This window comes from Denticeps clupeoides, chromosome 5 (genome assembly GCF_900700375.1).
Source record: "Denticeps clupeoides chromosome 5, fDenClu1.1, whole genome shotgun sequence".
Taxonomy (NCBI): domain Eukaryota; kingdom Metazoa; phylum Chordata; class Actinopteri; order Clupeiformes; family Denticipitidae; genus Denticeps; species Denticeps clupeoides.
This window is the reverse complement of record NC_041711.1, coordinates 12,940,879-12,958,561: the sequence shown is the minus strand read 5'-3', so window position 1 is coordinate 12,958,561 and position 17,683 is coordinate 12,940,879. Positions and strand designations below refer to the sequence as shown.

The following is a 17,683-nucleotide window of genomic DNA, read 5'->3' as shown; positions in this document are numbered from 1 at the left end:
ATTAGGTAATCAGGAACACAGGATGGAGAACAACAAAACTCCAGTCTGGGAAACCAGATGATCTGGAAATGTCAGGATTGTGACACTTTGTTTAAATTTGTTTGCAGCCCCAGTACCGAAGAATCACCCACCCACATGAAAGTTTGTGTTCTCCCTCTATGCTACTACCTTGGTCGTGTTTGATCCCATTGCCTTGTTACATTTGTAACATTTATGACATTTACCAGAAACCCTTGTCCAGAGCGCCTTACAATCAGTAGTTACAGGGACAGTTCCCTACGGGTTTCAACCTGGGTCTTCTGGTTCATAGGCAAGTATGTTACCCACTAGGCTACTATACCACCCATGGCCCTGACAATCCACACCCCACTCTGATTCACGCAATCTACATGTCCTGAACTGTCCTCACTTTCCCCTAATAAGCCCAGATTCCATTCTAAATGTGCGTCTGCGATTGCACATTCTCCCTGCCCACACAAAATCATTTTATTGGTGTGTCAGGAACACGCCTGACGGGGTAGAAAGGAGGACAAAATGACACACAGGGGAATTTAATAAATAATAAACATGCACAAGGGCCTCACACTGACTTGAAACAATGATAAAAGACGAATGACTGAAAGAGAACAATCCATGGCAAGGGTTTATAACAGCATATATCAGGCAGCAGTGTGTCAGATCCACTCGCGTAGGCACTGCTGCTTCGCTTCCTGTCAACCAGATTCCAGTAAATAGTGACGTACTTCCCCCTCGCTACTTCTCATACATTTTCAATGCAGTTCAGTGGAGCTTGAGTACAGTTGGCTTCACCAGCATGAGTGCGAGCGCCGTCGTCGCATGAAGGTGAGGACACTTTCATTAAACACTTTACCACTTGACAATACAAATCAACAAATTTGATGGTTACCAAATGTTTTATGTGGCCCTGAGGCATCTTTACTGTACATAAATTCCACTTTTATTTCATAGCATAGTTGTCTATGACAAGAAATAAACTCAAAATGCTAACCCCCCAAAAAAAAAAAGAATTCAGAAAGTGTTCATTCACAAAACTGCGAGAGCTGAAATTGTTATAAACTTCCTTTGTCTGTGGTTTTAATGTCATGGGTGCTCCTCAGTGTACATATATCATCAGATCCTGGATATTAGATGTGTGTATTTCACTCAGGCCCGAGTGTGAAAGTGACTGGCCTCATTAAATATCACAAACATTCCTGCATTTTAGCATATTTTTTATCAACATGTTTTCACAGTTTTTCTTCATACTTACAATGTGCATTTTGATTATTGTTGTCACGACCTGGGGTGCGAAGGGGAATGAAGCGCAGCAGCAGGTATTTTGAGGAAAGGGACTTTAATACAGAACTGAACATAATAGGCACGATGTCCAAAAAGGAAACAAAACACACAGGCATGTGCCGGAAGGCCAGGAACAGCTGAGATCCACCAGAACCTACTCATCAGGCACAGTATGTCTGCAGTATGCACCCACTGACCTCTGGGCATCACAATTGTTCATGCCTCTCTCATCACTGGCAATTTCCCTGCTTATTTTAAACTTGTGATTGGTGCACCTCTAAAAGAAAAAAATAATCTGCTCATGTCATGCAATTATTGCAATGTCTTCTGGAATCAGTTGATTCTCGTCTGTCCTGTTAGCGGCTTGTGTGAAACGTGATTGGTAAATGGATGTATTTATTCCCCCCATGATACCCTTAGAATTGAATGCACCATAATATCTGTCAGAGAAACTTGTCTGGAATGCCCCTAAATAACAAAATCCTTGATAGTTCTATTTCACTGGTCCTAATTTAGGTGTAATCTAGTTGTAATTGTCTTTCCATAGAGTACCATGCCTTCGCCTCACTCAGTGAGGTGTGTTTGGATCTGCTGCCTCCTGTTGACCACCGAATCCATTGAACAGGGTATGATGAATCAATCTCTGAATTTCTCATGATCATTTTGATCTCATGATTCACATTTGTACTCCTGTTCACTGGGCTGCTGTTACTTGTTGATTTAGTTTCATATGAGGAGGCACAGTACTCACAGCAATGTCATCAAAACATGGACGAATTTCAGGTAAAGCCACATCGAAGGACTTTTGCCAAGGAAGTGTTGTGCAACTTTCTGACATGCTTAATCTTTGTCTCAGGTCATCAGTATATTTTTGAGGAACCATACTGGATTTATGCTCCATGACAAGTCAGCTATCGTTGAAGCGGATGACCCGCCAGATGATGATTTTTGGAACAATTGGCTCATTAATGGTATGAGCCTCTGTCCTTTTGCCTAAAAGCACATTTATTTCTGACACATAAAATTCATGCTTTATGAAATGTTTGTGTTTCACCCCTTGAAACCTCAGAAACCGGCATCACAAAGGCATGGAATGGATCTCTGAATAAATTTCATGTTAGCAGGCTAATTCTGTTTCAAAGGATGTAAAATGAAATTTTATAAAAGTGACTCGTACATAGATGGTGATAAATTAGAGTTTATATGAGCCCACTCTAAATTTAAACACTTTAGTTCAGCATGTTAAATTGACACTAGTGTTCAATCACAGTGACTCTGCCCCTTCCAGTTACAAAACAGGGGGTCAGCCACATCCTAATATTAATCCAAGAACCCATATGAGGAGCAAGTGTCACCCCTGATGGTGAAAAAGACAAACATTGACCGTGCTGTTTCTTCTTTATTAATGGTAGATTGAGATAAGGGAAAGGATTATGAATCAGAGTAATATTTTAATTAATATTTTGGGGGTGAATGTAATGTTTCTTTGAATCATGGACATTGGTAAACTGCTCTAGAACCCATCTGTAGAAGGAAAAATCAACTCACTGTCTTGATTAACTACAGTTTCAAAAGAGACAGATCACAACAAACTCTCACATAAACCAGAATGTCAACCTTTTATCACTGAGGAATGGCTCCAACTTTTTCCTCAACAACTCTAAACCAAACAAGTAGAGGTAAAGAAACAATGATTCAAAGTTAGATCAGATCTTCACATAACTACAAAGGCATAACAGAACCACTGAAAAGATTATTTTAATGCAAGCTCCATGTTGGTCTTTTTTTATAACAATGGATAAATTAGACTCTTGCCCCTCATCTGGTTTCTTGGGTTCATATCAAGGTGGGGGCTGATATGGACCCCCTGGTTGGTACCTCTGTACCACCTATATATAGGGAGGGGTGGAGCCACTAAATAGTTTTTACATTTTTAATTGGACATGGTGATAAAGTTAAACTCTGATCTGGGGTAGATTGCCAACACTGGCAGTTTCACAGTCTACAATGTGCAAAATTGTTATCTTTTCTTATCTAGGCTCCCTGGTCAGGCCCACACTCAATGTCTCCTGCATGGTAAACATGCAATATGAACTAAACTGCAGCTGGAACACTTCTTCTTGGCCAAGCCAAGTGCAGTATTCTACCTCAGCCATGTAAGTTCACAAGTAGTATTCAGTTCCTTAAATTCTATTTATGCTCCTGAGACTCCACTCCCCTCAGGAGTCCAGCGACGCCCACCTGATTCATCTGAATGCATCCAATGCAGGCTGTGCAATGACGTCTCCCAGACTGAACTACATTGTACTCAGAACAGCTTGTCCACTGCCAGCAGATGCCATGGCAAAACTGATGCGAACAAAACACACAACTTTGTGGTTTTGCGAGTCAACGTGTCCCACCAAGATTTTTGGTACATTGACACCCAGATATGGGAGACTGTTACGATTGGTGAGAACATGGTTGCCATATGTACCATACTTAGACCAGAACTACTGTAATATAGCATTAAGTTTCTTTCTGATACCCATCACAGAAAAACTGGATCCGCCACAGATCATAAAATCATCCATCGACTCAGATAATTTAGTGATTGAGTGGAAATTGCCAGAGAGCAAGGGACAAACGTCCAACTATAAGTGCTTTGAATATGAACTATGGATCAATGATGAGGTATGTCTATCTATGCAAATATCTGTTTATAAATGCAACACTTTCAACTATAGTTAGATCAGAAATATTACTGTCTCTTCTCTTTACTCTGTAATGCATATAAACTAAAACTAGCTGGCATGTATAATGGGCATGTACAGTGGGTAACACTATCAAAACTAAATTGTCAAAATTCTCATAAGTGTGTGTGGAAAAACTTGGAATGTTGCTGTTCCTTTTGTTTCTAGCGCAGAGACATAACAGACAAGACTTTAACCTACATAGAGAAAGGTGTAGATGCGACCAGAATGTACACCATTCGCATGAAAGTAAAGACTGCCTCTCGCTGTAAGGAGTCCATGTACTGGAGTGACTGGACCACTGTTGTGGGTGAGAAACCTTCTGCCCATGTCAGCATCATGTTTTTCATGCATTATGCACTTCGTAACAGAAATGATATAATTCCTAAATTGACTCATCTGAGGAGGAAGTTCAAATAAACTTATAATTGATGTCCTTCTCCATTCCACACTACTGACAGTTAACACAAGAGAAAAACCTCCATTTGAAATTAACCTGGCAGTGATCATCACCATTGCTCTTGGGCTTCCCATGATCCTCCTTGCATTTTTTCTGCTGTGCAGACTCCAGAGGTATGGTATGCTGTAAAAAAAAGATTATGTATAATTATTAGGGCCGTCAATCAATTGAACATTTTAACTTGTCAATTCTTAAGGCTAAATATTGCAACGATGGATATACAGACAAATGTGTGAAAGAGACTAAAGACATTCATCACAAGTGTCAAAATGCAGAGGAGCTGCATTAAATGTTTTTAAAGAATTACAATTAATTAATTTTGACAGCCCTAATTCCTTTTGTTATTTGCCAGAGGGTCTCACATATATATTAAAGGCTAACAGTATATATTGAGATGTTGGCACTGGTGAGTTCACTGGCTATCAAGTATTATTATTTAATTAACAATTGTTAAAATGCTCATTTAAGATTAAAAAAGATGTTTTCTTTCAAAAAAGTTGTCACTTTTCACACATATTTAAAATATAATTTCTTTTTAAAAGGCCATGGATAATTATAATGCCACACCACCGATTTGAGGATGGTGTTGACTGAAAAGTGGAATTGTGTGGGTGGGAAAATGTGTGGCCCTTTGTGCCTTTTAAGCACATTGTTCCTGTGTGTTTAAGAAAGGAGCAGAGTGCGCAAAAAGAACTCTTCCCCTTTCGCCCCAAAACTGCTCATGAAAACAGTCTGCTGTCGGGCAAAAAGGAAACACAAAGCGGCACAACTGAAACAAGAGTCAAGCAGAAACATCATCAAATAATTTTACATTATGTGATACAAACACCATATTTTAATAAACTAGTATGTTATTCAATATGTTTTTTATCAACATATCATATGATATGTGGGACTATATTTATTCCAGTGAAATCTGCTTTGCAGGCTGTTTGAAAAGATTTTCCCTCCAATTCCTGGTCCGTCCAGAAACATTAAAAGAATACTGGAGAAACATGATGAATTTCAGGTACTCCGCATGCCCCACACACTGAGGCCATTTTACTTTCTAAAGTAAGCCAAGTTTATTTTATGGGTTAAGAGGAGATCTGGTCACCCTAACATAACGGCGCTATTCTAACTCTACTTACTTTTCAACTTAAAGTCAACATATGCAAATCATTAAACACAAAATACTGCAAACAACTGTTTACTCACACCAAGAGGTGTCAGTTTCTGAAACAGAACTGAAACAGAATTGAACAAACTGATTAACAGTTCTGGTGGGGGTGGCCAGCCTCTGGCACACACACACACACATACACACACATGCCTTGTATGTGAATGTTTTCAAGCTTACACTTAAACAGAGAGATATGTCAGAATGCCAGCAAATTTTGACTGAGCGAAAAATGTGAGCAATTATCAGTTAATACATGCATAATATACATTTAGAGAATATATAATATTGTGTAAAATTCTACAGTAGGGCAAAAAGCATTTGGCAGCCACCGATTGTGCAACTTGTCCCACAAAAGATGTGAGAGGTCTGAAATTTTCATCATAGGCACACTTCAACTGTGATAGACAGAATGTTGTCACTGTACCAGCGCGTGAGCATGTGTTGGATGAAACGAGAAAACCCCAGTGTGATTGGACGCAAGGAGGAGAAAACCCCAGTGTGATTGGACGCTTACGAGTTGAGGTGAAGAAGGAGTCGAGTCGAGTGGACGAATGCCAATCAATGACTGAGGCAGTGGCTGGCAGTGGCAATCTTGCCAATTTATAGGAGTCACGTTACCTCATCTCCGTGTTGCTCCCAGTCACATTGATAGAATCATGTGACAGTACCCCTCCCCTCCAGGGCCGACGCCTGACAGCCCCGGAGAGCAGTCGGTACGCTGCCGGTACTCAGTGACCAAGGATGAAACGATTCGGGATCCACGAACGGGTCCATAGCTTGCCAAGTGCACCAGATACTGTACCCCGACCCCAGTGAGGAAAGTCGACGATCCGTGGTGGTGGCGGATCCGGAGCTGGAGTGTGGAGGGATGATGTGATGAGGATCCGAAACAGCCTGATGTACCAAGGGGACAGTTTGTGGGACTTGGTCCAGAGAAAAAGATCTTGAGTGGACAGGCACACTCTCTGTCCCACTCAGAAGCGCAGTCGGCGTGGGTGTTGGCCATATTGGGCCCAATCGGAGACAATGTCCTGGGGGAACCCGTGTTGAACCCGTGAAGGCGGATGATGGTAGGCCGGCCAGGGCAACCAAGTGGGCCGCCTTGGAGAAGCGGCCCACTATGGTCAGGATGGTGGTCATTCTGTTTGCTTCAGGGAGATCTTAGCAAGATTTGTGATTGTGTTGAGGCAGTTGCTGGTACAGATTCTCTTTTGGATTGAGGTCTGGAGACTGCTTTTCCGTAGCCACTCCTTTGTTGCCCAGGTGGTGTGTTTGGGATCATTGTCATGCTGGAAGATCAGGCCATGTTTCATCTTCAATGTTCTCACTGATGGGAGTTTTTTTTCCAGTTGTTGCCCCAAATCTCACGATATGTAGCTCCATTCATCCTCTCCTTACTACAGATCAGTCGTCCTGTCCCCTTTGCAAAAAAGCAGCCCTAAATCAGAAGTCACACCCCTCTTCTCACCAAGCTGCTTGCATATTGTAGATTGGCTCATCATTCTTGTTCAGGTGTACAAACTTGTCCCTGGTGACAGCTCCCTGGTCTTGCCCATGGTGGAGGATGGAGTCTGATGTTTGAAGGCGTACACTGGTGTCTTTTATACAGATAACCAGTTCAAACAGGCGCCATTAATACAGGTAACGAGTGAAGGATAGACAAGCTTCTAGTAAAAGGTCTGTGAGGGACAGAATTCTTCCTTGTTTGTAGGTGCCAAATACTTATTTTTACTTTCTGCACCAAAATACAAATAAATTCTTCATTTCACAGCTGAATTGTCTCTGGTGAAAATTACAGACCTCTCTCAAGTGGGACAACTTGCACAATTGGTGGCTGACAAATACTTTTTTTTGCCTCACTATATATTCTGCATGTTGTGCTGTTTTATATCATATTGTTCTTATACCAACATTCTGATATGAAGTATTTAAAGATCAGTGTATTTGTGAGCTTAGGGAAGTAATGTTCACCTAAATAAATTGAATGGGTCTAAAATTGTTAATCTGTCGTTTACTTAGGCAGTACCATGCAAACATATTGAAGAAGTAGCAGAAGTTGAAGAAGGAGATATAATTGTGCGTGTATAAGGACCTTCAGTTGAGATGAAACCACAGGAAATGACATACCGACACCGGTGACCAAGCTCTGCTGTCAATTTAAAAAAAAGTGTTATATCCATTTGAAAACTTGCTGATACACAGTAGTATATGAATTTGCATATAGGACATGCCAAATAGATTCTACATGGAAATGTGTATTTGGAATAATGTAATAATACACATAATAGCTTTTTCTACTTTAATATCAACATTTTTCAAACTAAATTAAATATTATTTAATTTTTCTGTATTTACATGGCTGTATCATGAGGTTTTTGGCTGATGTTCAGCAACTGACCAGATCTTTCATATTAAATGATTGCACATTATTCATATCTTTATATTCAGCTCTGGTATATTTAATGCTTTTCTTACATGTGTCAACAACAAAAAAAATATTTTCTCTATTCTCTGATACATTTTGGGGGTTTCAGGCCAGACAGGTATAGTGAGTGCTGATCACACTAAAAATAGTGTGATCAGCTAGCTGTTTAATGAGCACTGAACTGGAATTTAATGTCACAGGATGGCCAGGGAGAATGAACAAAGTCACACCGGTCGCACCCACTATCGGCTGCAGTGGAGACCGCAGGGGGCAGGCCTGCTCCGCCTGCTTCTACAGACTTTTTCCCCCCAATTTATTCACACTTCATCTTCCACAGGACTTCCTTCTCTTCATCCATCTTCAAGTGCTAAAACAAAATTGGAATCAGATGATCCACCAAGGCAATTTATTTATTCTACAAATTCTGAGGCCCAACTGGACAGGACTCATTAATGTGACATGCTAATCAAATGAATGCTCTTGATGGGCTATTTCTACTGGCAAAAGAATACATTATTAAGGGACATTAATTATATAAAAAAAATGGATCATTGTAACATTTTGTTTCTGCTGCATATCTGGACAGAGGGGAAATAAAATATATAATGAAGATTGACCAGCATTGCATTACCTGACATCAAACAACCAAGAACATAAACTGACTGAAGTGTGTAGAGTGACTTCAGTTCTACAGTATAGCTATAAAAATACCAAGTACCTTTGACTTTTCATTCTTCAGTTCCTTAATTTATTTTAAAATCCCAGCCATGCCTGACTGGTAATGAACCCTCTTCATACGTTGCAATGTCAATTGTGATATTTTTCTTTTTTTACATATATATATGATTTGTTAATTAAGTACAGTGTAGTATAAGCCTTTGTTGCTTGCACAAACCATGAATTAAGGAAAAGAAACAAGATGGACTTGTATTTCTAATGCGTTCTTGTAGTTAAAATTTAAAAGTGTTTAATAAAAAATTAACACATTTTCATTTTAATAAAAATAATAAGGGTGGACACAAGTCTGTAATGTACACAAAACAAGATTTAATACAAACAGGCTTAGGATAATACATATACAAAAAAAAAAGGTCAGAGCCATGTCAGTTACAGACAACACAATCACATTAAGTTCAACCTATGAAATATGCATTAACAATAAACAGTTTAAAACAACACAAATTATTTATGTATAAACTGTATTTGATTAAAGCGTGAACATGTTAACAACTTCAAAAAATGTACACAAAATGTGCTTATGTAACGTGAAGAGTGAAAGTGGTTGTTTTTGCCACTGTAACACACAACAAGCACAGCACACTGCATTTAACCCTCCATCACCCTTAGTGAGCAGTGGACAGCCATGAAAGGTGCCCAGGTAGCAGTGTGTGGGGACGGTGCCTTGCTCAAATAGACATTAGGACAGTAACATTACTCCATGTTCTTGGACCAATACAAATGTTTTGTGCCAACAAAATAGTTAATTTTTGTACTTAAAATCTTGTTGAGGTTGAAACTCAATGAAAATTTGTGATTGTGTCACATTTCCATATACACTGGAATATTGAATAGCAGGACAACATAATGCTTTTACTTTTAGTTGAATCAGAACGTTTTGCAGAATTCTATGAATGTATGTGGCATCTGTGTAAAAAGAAAGAAACTAAACATGCAGGAGTGGCTGAGAGATGAAAACATTTCACCTACTGGCACCATCAACCTCCACCCACATGTGCCAGGCTCTGAAAACCATAGTTCGGCATGCCACTGATGTGAACACTGATCTCTGGTAAATAAGACTAGAGGAACAGAATAAAATCTAGTAGCCACTGACTTCCTGTACTTTGTTGAGCGAGTCAATAGAGGAGCAGAGGGCAACGAAAGCAGCTCCATCTGCAAGCTGCTCAGCTAAGGAGGAGTGTGAGGAGGGGATGTATTTGGCCATGAGTTGCTGAGATGGAGACAAGGGACGAGATGCGAACACTTCACAAACCACACACTCTCACCAACACCCACCACAGTGTTGCAGAGGAAGTCCCCATAGCACAGCCGCAGAATGTCTATACACAGCACCACAGGCTCAAGTTCAGTCGCTGGACGTGCTTGTCCGTAAAGAAATTTGAGGCACATGGAAAAATCAATTGGAGAACTTATACAAAAATTTAGTTTTTCTTGGCAGTTGATTTTTTAAAGCTAAACTCACCTGAACAGCCCAGCCTTGAGGAGACGACTCAATACGATACACAAAACAAGTCAAATCTGGCTTCTCAAATCATTGTAATTTGTGTTAATTTTTGTTTTAGTGCCTTGACCAATGAAACTCATTTAATACATTTCCTTAATATTTTAGTTGTTGTGTGAAAAAAGGATGGACCCTTGTAACCAACACCAGAGTACCATAACCATGCTTGGAACTATGCATATCAGATTTTTAAGTACATAATTATCAACACCTCCACTAACATTACAGGTAGTGTGTGTATGATTGTGTGTATAAATATAAAAAAATCTTTTTGGCAGTAGTTTCAAAGTATCTTCGCATTTCTCAACAATGTCTGTTTATAAGCCATTCGTTTTGTACCTGACTGCCATACGTTACATACCTGACACAGAGGCACAAGGCTCCTTGCACACTCTCAATGTCCCTCAGAAGAAAGTCACCATCTTGTCCACACTCCAGTAGTCTTTCTGTGGCCTCCTTGCTCATATACCTATAATAAATGGACTCTAATGCGCCCACACTGGGATTTGTGATAGAACGCCGATGCATGTGACAAGCTGAGAAATGGGCACAGTAGGTTGGTCAAAGGTAAAAAAAATGTGCAGGAACTTGCACGTCACACCTTTTTATTTGTGCGCAACAAACATTTCATATGTGAGCGTGCATGCATGCGTGTGTGCGCCAGTAAATGGGTTGTGCTCGCTAGACAAGACTAGAGAACAGAGTACTATTATATGTGTAGTTGATTGTTTAAAATCCTGATGTGGCTGATTGTGGTCAAAGCTTATTAAATACTATTAAAATAAAATTCAGTTTTGCTGAAGTTTGACCACTCCACTCAGCAGCTGCAGATTGTCATTGCATGCCTCGTAAAGAACCAATAAATGATCCTGATTGAGAATTTGCAAAAAGAAGCTCCTTTTGGCAGTGAGCATAACAATAAGTCGTATGATGTGCTTATTTTTTTGCATATATGTTTATTTGCATGTTGTTTTGATAAAGAGGCATTTTTAATATATACAGTACAGGCCAAAAGTTTACTTTACTTTACTTTACTTTATTTAGCAGACGCTTTTATCCAAAGCGACTTACAATAGGAAGACACCAGCAATTCTCGTTCGATTTCTATAGAATATCGAGTTTACAAACTAAGAGCCCTGATAAGGCTTAGACTTGTCAGTGAAGAGCATGCTCAGAGATTGTTGGGTGCTAGACTAAGAAAAATTATAATGTATTTATACATTTTGTATTTGTTCAATGTGTACGCATGTGCATGTGTAAGTGTTAGATTTGTCTGTAATATTTTTGGAATAAGAGGGTTTTCACCTTCTTCTTAAAAGTGGTGATAGTCTCGGCTAGTCGTGTGGAGGAGGGCAGGTTGTTCCACCAGCCAGGGACAACAACGGAGAACAGACATGATTGGAATCGGAGACCCCATGAAGAAGGAATTTTTAGTCTCCTTTCGTTTGCCGATCTGAGAGAGCGTGTAGGAGTGTATCTAGGTAGTATTGTGTTGATGTAGGAGGGCGCAGTTCCATTTACAGCCCTGTAGGCAAGCATCAAGGATTTGAACTCAATGCGAGCAGCTACCGGGAGCCAGTGGAGGGAGGTAAGAAGAGGTGTAACATGGGTGTATTTTGGCTGATTGAAAATGAGACGGGCTGCCATATTTTGGATAATCTGGAGTGGTTTTATGGTGACTGCAGAGGCTCCAGCCAGGAGAGAGTTACAGTAGTCAGTTTAGACACACCGTCTCATTCAATGTGTTTTCTTTATTTTCATGACCATTTTCATTGGTGGATTCTCACTGAGGGCATCAAAACTATTTATGTACTTAACCAAAAGTGGAGTCCTGGCCTCCACAGTCACCGGACCTGAACCCAGTCAAGATGGTTTGGGGTGAGCTGGACCACAGAGTGAAGGCAAAGGGGCCAACAAGTGCTAAACACCTCTGGGAACTCCTTCAAGACTGTTGGAAAACCATTTCAGGTGACGACCTCTTGAAGCTCAAAGAGAGAATGCCAAGAGTGTGCAAAGCCGTAATCAGAGCAAAGGGCGGCTATTTTGAAGAAAAATTTGAATATAAAACATGTTTGCCCTCAGTGAGAATCCACCAATGTAAATGGTCATGAAAATTGTTAACTCGTCGCTTAGCACCGGCCACGTACCAAGTTCGTTCAAGGTAGCAGTCATTAGACCCCTGATTAAAAAGCCAGATCTTGATCGCAGTCAGCTTTCAAATTATAGACCGATATCCAACCTTCCGTTCATATCAAAAATCTTAGAAAAAGTCGTAGCCCAGCAGCTGAGCGCATACCTAGACTGTAACAACATCCATGAAGTATATCAATCAGGATTTAGACCTCATCATAGCACTGAGACAGCGCTGGTTAAAGTGGTTAATGACCTGCTGTTGGCCTCTGATCAGGGACGCATCTCGCTGCTTGTCCTGCTTGATCTGAGTGCAGCGTTTGACACAATCGATCACGCTATTCTCCTTGCCAGGTTAGAGAATATTATTGGGATTAAGGGAACAGCCCTTGAATGGTTCAGATCATATTTGACCAACCGATATCAGTTTGTGGACATCAATGGTGTTTCGTCTTCACATAGTAAAGTAGAGTTTGGTGTTCCACAAGGTTCTGTCCTAGGTCCGTTACTTTTTTCTCTATACATGTTACCTTTAGGCGACGTCATCCGCAAACACGGTATTAGCTTTCATTGCTACGCTGACGACACACAGCTGTATTTGTCAGCATTGCCAGATCAGAGGCAGCAGCTGAACAATATCGAGAATTGTCTGAAGGACATTAGACAGTGGATGCTCACCAACTTTCTCCTGTTAAATCCTGACAAGACAGAAGCGCTTGTACTTGGGCCTCTAGCAGCCAGGCATAAACTGGCTGACTACACAATAACCCTGGATAGCCTTTCTATCTCACCGAGTATTGAAGTGAAGGATCTAGGTGTCTCTCATTCAATTCGCACATAGATAATGTCACTAGGATAGCATTCTTTCACCTTAGAAATATTGCATAAATAAGAAATATCATTTCAATGCATGATGCAGAAAAGTTGGTCCATGCATTTATTACATCAAGGTTAGATTACTGCAATGCATTATTGTCTGGATGCTCTAGTAGGTGCATGAGTAAACTCCAGCTAGTACAGAATGCTGCAGCCAGAGTTCTAACTAGAACCAGGAAATTTGACCACATCACCCCAGTCTTACAATCACTGCACTGGTTACCCATCAAATTTAGGATTGACTACAAAATCCTACTTTTAACCTATAAAGCTCTAAATGGTCTCGCCCCACAGTACCTGAGTGAACTTTTGGTTCGTTACGAACCGCCACGCCCCCTTCGATCAATGGGTGCGGGGTCACTACTGGTACCAAAGGTGCAGAAGGTCACAGCTGGGAACCGATCCTTCTCCTATAGAGCGCCGCAGTTGTGGAACAGCTTGCCGGTCAGTGTCCGGGATTCAGACACAGTCTCAGTGTTTAAATCCAATCTCAAAACCTATCTGTTTTCTCTGGCTTTTTGCTAAAGTTCTAGACCCTCATTTTGACGCAGTGTCAATTATAAAGTCCAGTTTATCACAGAGTCCCCCTGTTAGACACAGACAAAGTTAAATTCACCCTAGTTAGGCTGTCCTAGTTAGGGTACCGGGCCACTGTAGCACTGTAGCAACCGTCTGCCGCTGCTTCTGTTTGTTTTTCTCCGAGACACGGAATCAAGCACCCAGACTACTGGCAGATCCCAGTGAAGAGACCAGCAAATAAATCCTGGTTCCTGACAACTGCTTAACAAGGACATAGCATGAAACAAACCAGAGGGTCACCACAGCCACCACCACCGTTACAACTACAGCTATAGGGATCTTCAAATGGACCAGTAACATCATTATGGACACGTAATCTAGACCATGACACTGACTACATCCTGGACTTCTCCAACCCTACAACTGTAGGACTTATTATTATATCATCCCCAACCCTGCACTGACACCATTTGCAGGCTCACTCTACCCTGGAAGGGGGTCCCTCTCTGTATCACTCCTTCCCAAGGTTTCTTCCTTTCTTTTTTTCTCTCTCCTAGAGTTTTTTTTGTGTGGAGTTTTTCCTTGTGTGCAGAAGGGTCAAGTGTGGGGGGTGTCAACTGTAGGGCCTGTCAAAGCCCATTGAGACATACTGTATGGGATTTTGGGCTATATAAGAAATAAATGTTGTTGTTGTTTTCAGTTATTTCACCTTTTTTGTTAAGTATATAACTCCACATGTGTTCATTCATAGTTTTGATGCCTTCAGTGAGAATCTACCAATGTAAATGGTCATGAAAATAAAGAAAACACATGAATGAGAAGGTGTATCCAAACTTTTACTGTATATATATATATATATATATATATATATATATATATACACACACACACACGCAACACACATGTACAGTGTCATTATATAGATAAATAAAATAATAAGTAAATAAATGTGAAAATTATAACTAGAATAGCAAAGAGTCAAATCACATGACTGCAGTGGCGTTATAACTACTGTATTTTTATTCAGTTCATAAAGAGAATTACATAATATAATCTGAAAATACAACATCGTTTGCGAACCTGAAAGTGCACAGCGTGTCGTGACCAGTGGATAACTAACAGATTGAAAGCTTGTTTCATTTAATTTAGAAAAAATTTAATGTAGGAACATATGTCAAGTACAGCGGCTTGTAGTGCGGTGTTGTTGGCTGTAATGTGTTTTGGTTTTTGCTGACTGGTGCTCATTTGGTGGGTCCTGGACTAAATGAACACTAATAATAACCGGCTATGTTCCTACCAGGGACTGGTGTGTTGCATCAGCCTGGTTTTCAATGACTCTGATGGACTAATTGGCAGAGGTGTGGACTTGAGTTACATGACTTGAACTCGAGTCAGACTCGAGTCATTAATTAGATGACTTTAGACTCGACTTGACAAAATGTAAAGAGACTTGCAACTCGACTTGGACTTTAACATCATTGACTCATGACTTCACTTGGACTTGAGCCTTTTGACTTGACAAGACTTGCTGTTTCCCAGAAAACCCAAAGATTAAAACATATGTTACCGAACGCTCTGTATCTTTCAATGTCTGAGTATATGTGCGTCTGTGCGCGTATTTGCTGTCCGCAAGACATCCAATCAAATTAGATCCACGTTGTTTTGAGCCAACAGCATCCATCCAATCAAATTACAGGACAACCAATGCAGCGGAACTCTCAAATAACGCGCCAGTTAGACAAAATGATACCAAAGATAGTTTCGTTCAGATATAAAAACTACGAGGTGGTCAACAAAAAAACGAATAGCAGTATGCAAAATGGGGGTCGAAGATTACAGACGGAGATGCAACAACTTCCAACTTCGTTCGACATTTGAAGTTGCACAAAGAACGGTAAGTTCTGAGTGAATGCTAACGCTTATTTGCTAACTTTTCTTTGCTGTGTAGTTAAATCAGTGAGGCTGTAAACTCGCTGTTAACGTCGCAAACTGGTAATCTGTCCACTGTGAGTTCACTCCCTTAATTTGTACACTTATTAAAGTGATTTTTTTAAACCTGGTAGGATGAGGTACTTATACATAACATTAGTCAATGTACAGTATCGCACACAGTAGACGGCGGTCAGCAGCAACATGTATTTTAGCCACCAACAAAGACATACAATACATACATATTAATGGTGGGCCGGTATCGGCGTTAACGTGCTGTGTGAGACTCTTATCAGGCGATAAAAACGTGCTGCGTTATCGCGAGACTCTTATCGGGCGATAAAAAAATATCGGCGTTAATCTATACACAAAGTTGGGTTGGGAGCTGGGTCTATACTGCGCAAGCTATTGTGCCGGAGTTAAATGGTTAGATTTATAAGTATATTTCTTCTTTCTTGTGTCTTTTATGTTCTTATTTTCTAAAGACTTTTATTTTGTTTTTGAGACCCGGTTTAGTTCTCTTGGACACATGGCGGGAGTTGTGAGGTGCGTTGGGTTTGTGTGTGTGACGTCCCGTGGCAGACTATGGGTGTTTTCTGTTGTGTTTGTGTGTGTCTCTCTCTTTCTGTCTCTGTAATGTTGCAGGGTGGCTCCTCATCAGCCATGATTGGACTCCTCCCACTTCCTGCCGTGATTGGTGGGCTGTAATCAGGAAGAGGATTCAAAATGGTGGCTGCTTTGGTGAAGAGGAGGAGAGTTGGTGAAAAGAGGAGGAGAGTGTTTGAGGAAGATAGACTGTTGTTGGTGAAGTGAAGGATTAGGACGAGAAGATAAGACTTAGACTGCCCAGACCTGTTTTGTGTTGTTGTTTAAATGTCTTTGTTTGTAATAAAAGATTAGCATTAAGTGTTGTTGCGTCGTTTTGGAGTTTATACTCATATGTCCCATTTGTTATGTCCCTGACCCTAGACCGGGGACGTAACAGTGTGCAAAAGGTAATTTCTTTCATTTTAATTTATGTACATATTAGGAATATTTTGCATGTGTGTTATTTTGTGAATATTTTTTAATATTCTTTTAATACTGTATATTGTAGAGAGAGGTGCAGAAAGACGCGATGTTCTGATGCGACCTTGCTTTTTGTACAGGTATGCAGTATTGTAAATTGTGAATGCTTTATGTTAATGTTCAGTTCTCTTGGACACATGGCGTGAGTAGAGAGAGGTGCAGAAAGACGCGATGTGTGACGCGACCTTGCTTTTTGTACACATTACACAATGCGCAGAAATTCTCTTGGGTGTCAGCTCATCATTTGTGGTTCAAGAAACGAAAACAAAAAGTTACACAACGCAGAAGAAGAACCGCTACACTATGATGACTTTCACCTTGATATTATAGCGTGGATGTATACCTAGCCGAATTGCACTGTAGGGGGCGAGAACGAGTCTTCGAACTGTGAAATTACCACATCAAACGTGACGTGGTAACATGGATGCAGCTGTTTAACTGAATAAACAGTTGGTAAACACAAGTACATCTTATTTTCCACTTCCCGCGGTTAAGTCTGTTATGTTCATGTATTTGTTACAGGACAAACTGCTGTGGAACTAATTGAAATGCAATATGTCATGGAAATACAATGTTACCACTTTTTGTTCAAATAATTACAGTTGCACTTGTTTTTTTCAATGTGTTTATTCTGTAAAGCAGTGGTTTAAAATGAAGAATATTCTTAAAAAATATGAGTTAAATGTTAAAAATGAAGTTAATAGTGCAATGTCAGCACTATTTAGTTCTGCAGTTTCAATTGCACTTGTTTTAATAAAACAATAGATTTTAAAAGCATACACGATCGGTGAAAATATATTATTATTCTAAGGTTGAAAAGACTTGAAAGGACTCGAAACTC

At 40.2% G+C, this 17,683-nt stretch overlaps 1 protein-coding gene across 3 annotated transcripts; it reads left to right on the top strand.

The window, feature by feature from the left end:
• The first annotated feature begins 779 nt into the window (after positions 1-779).
• LOC114790835 (interleukin-5 receptor subunit alpha-like) lies at positions 780-8,725 on the top strand. 3 transcript variants are annotated; one of them, XM_028981225.1, is made up of 12 exons: positions 821-843; positions 1,314-1,469; positions 1,847-1,925; positions 2,024-2,082; positions 2,156-2,270; positions 3,338-3,455; positions 3,569-3,750; positions 3,836-3,972; positions 4,200-4,341; positions 4,493-4,604; positions 5,419-5,500; positions 8,416-8,725. In XM_028981225.1, exons 3-12 carry the CDS (start codon positions 1,853-1,855, stop codon positions 8,542-8,544), a joined length of 1,149 nt encoding a protein of 382 aa, XP_028837058.1. In that variant the 5' UTR covers positions 821-843; positions 1,314-1,469; positions 1,847-1,852; the 3' UTR covers positions 8,545-8,725. The 3 variants fall into 3 exon arrangements, with proteins under 3 accessions (XP_028837057.1, XP_028837059.1, XP_028837058.1); XM_028981224.1 differs by lacking the exon at positions 1,314-1,469 and having other exon boundaries at positions 780-843; XM_028981226.1 differs by lacking the exons at positions 1,314-1,469; positions 8,416-8,725 and adding an exon at positions 7,673-8,083 and having other exon boundaries at positions 780-843.
• Positions 8,726-17,683: the final 8,958 nt, after the last annotated feature.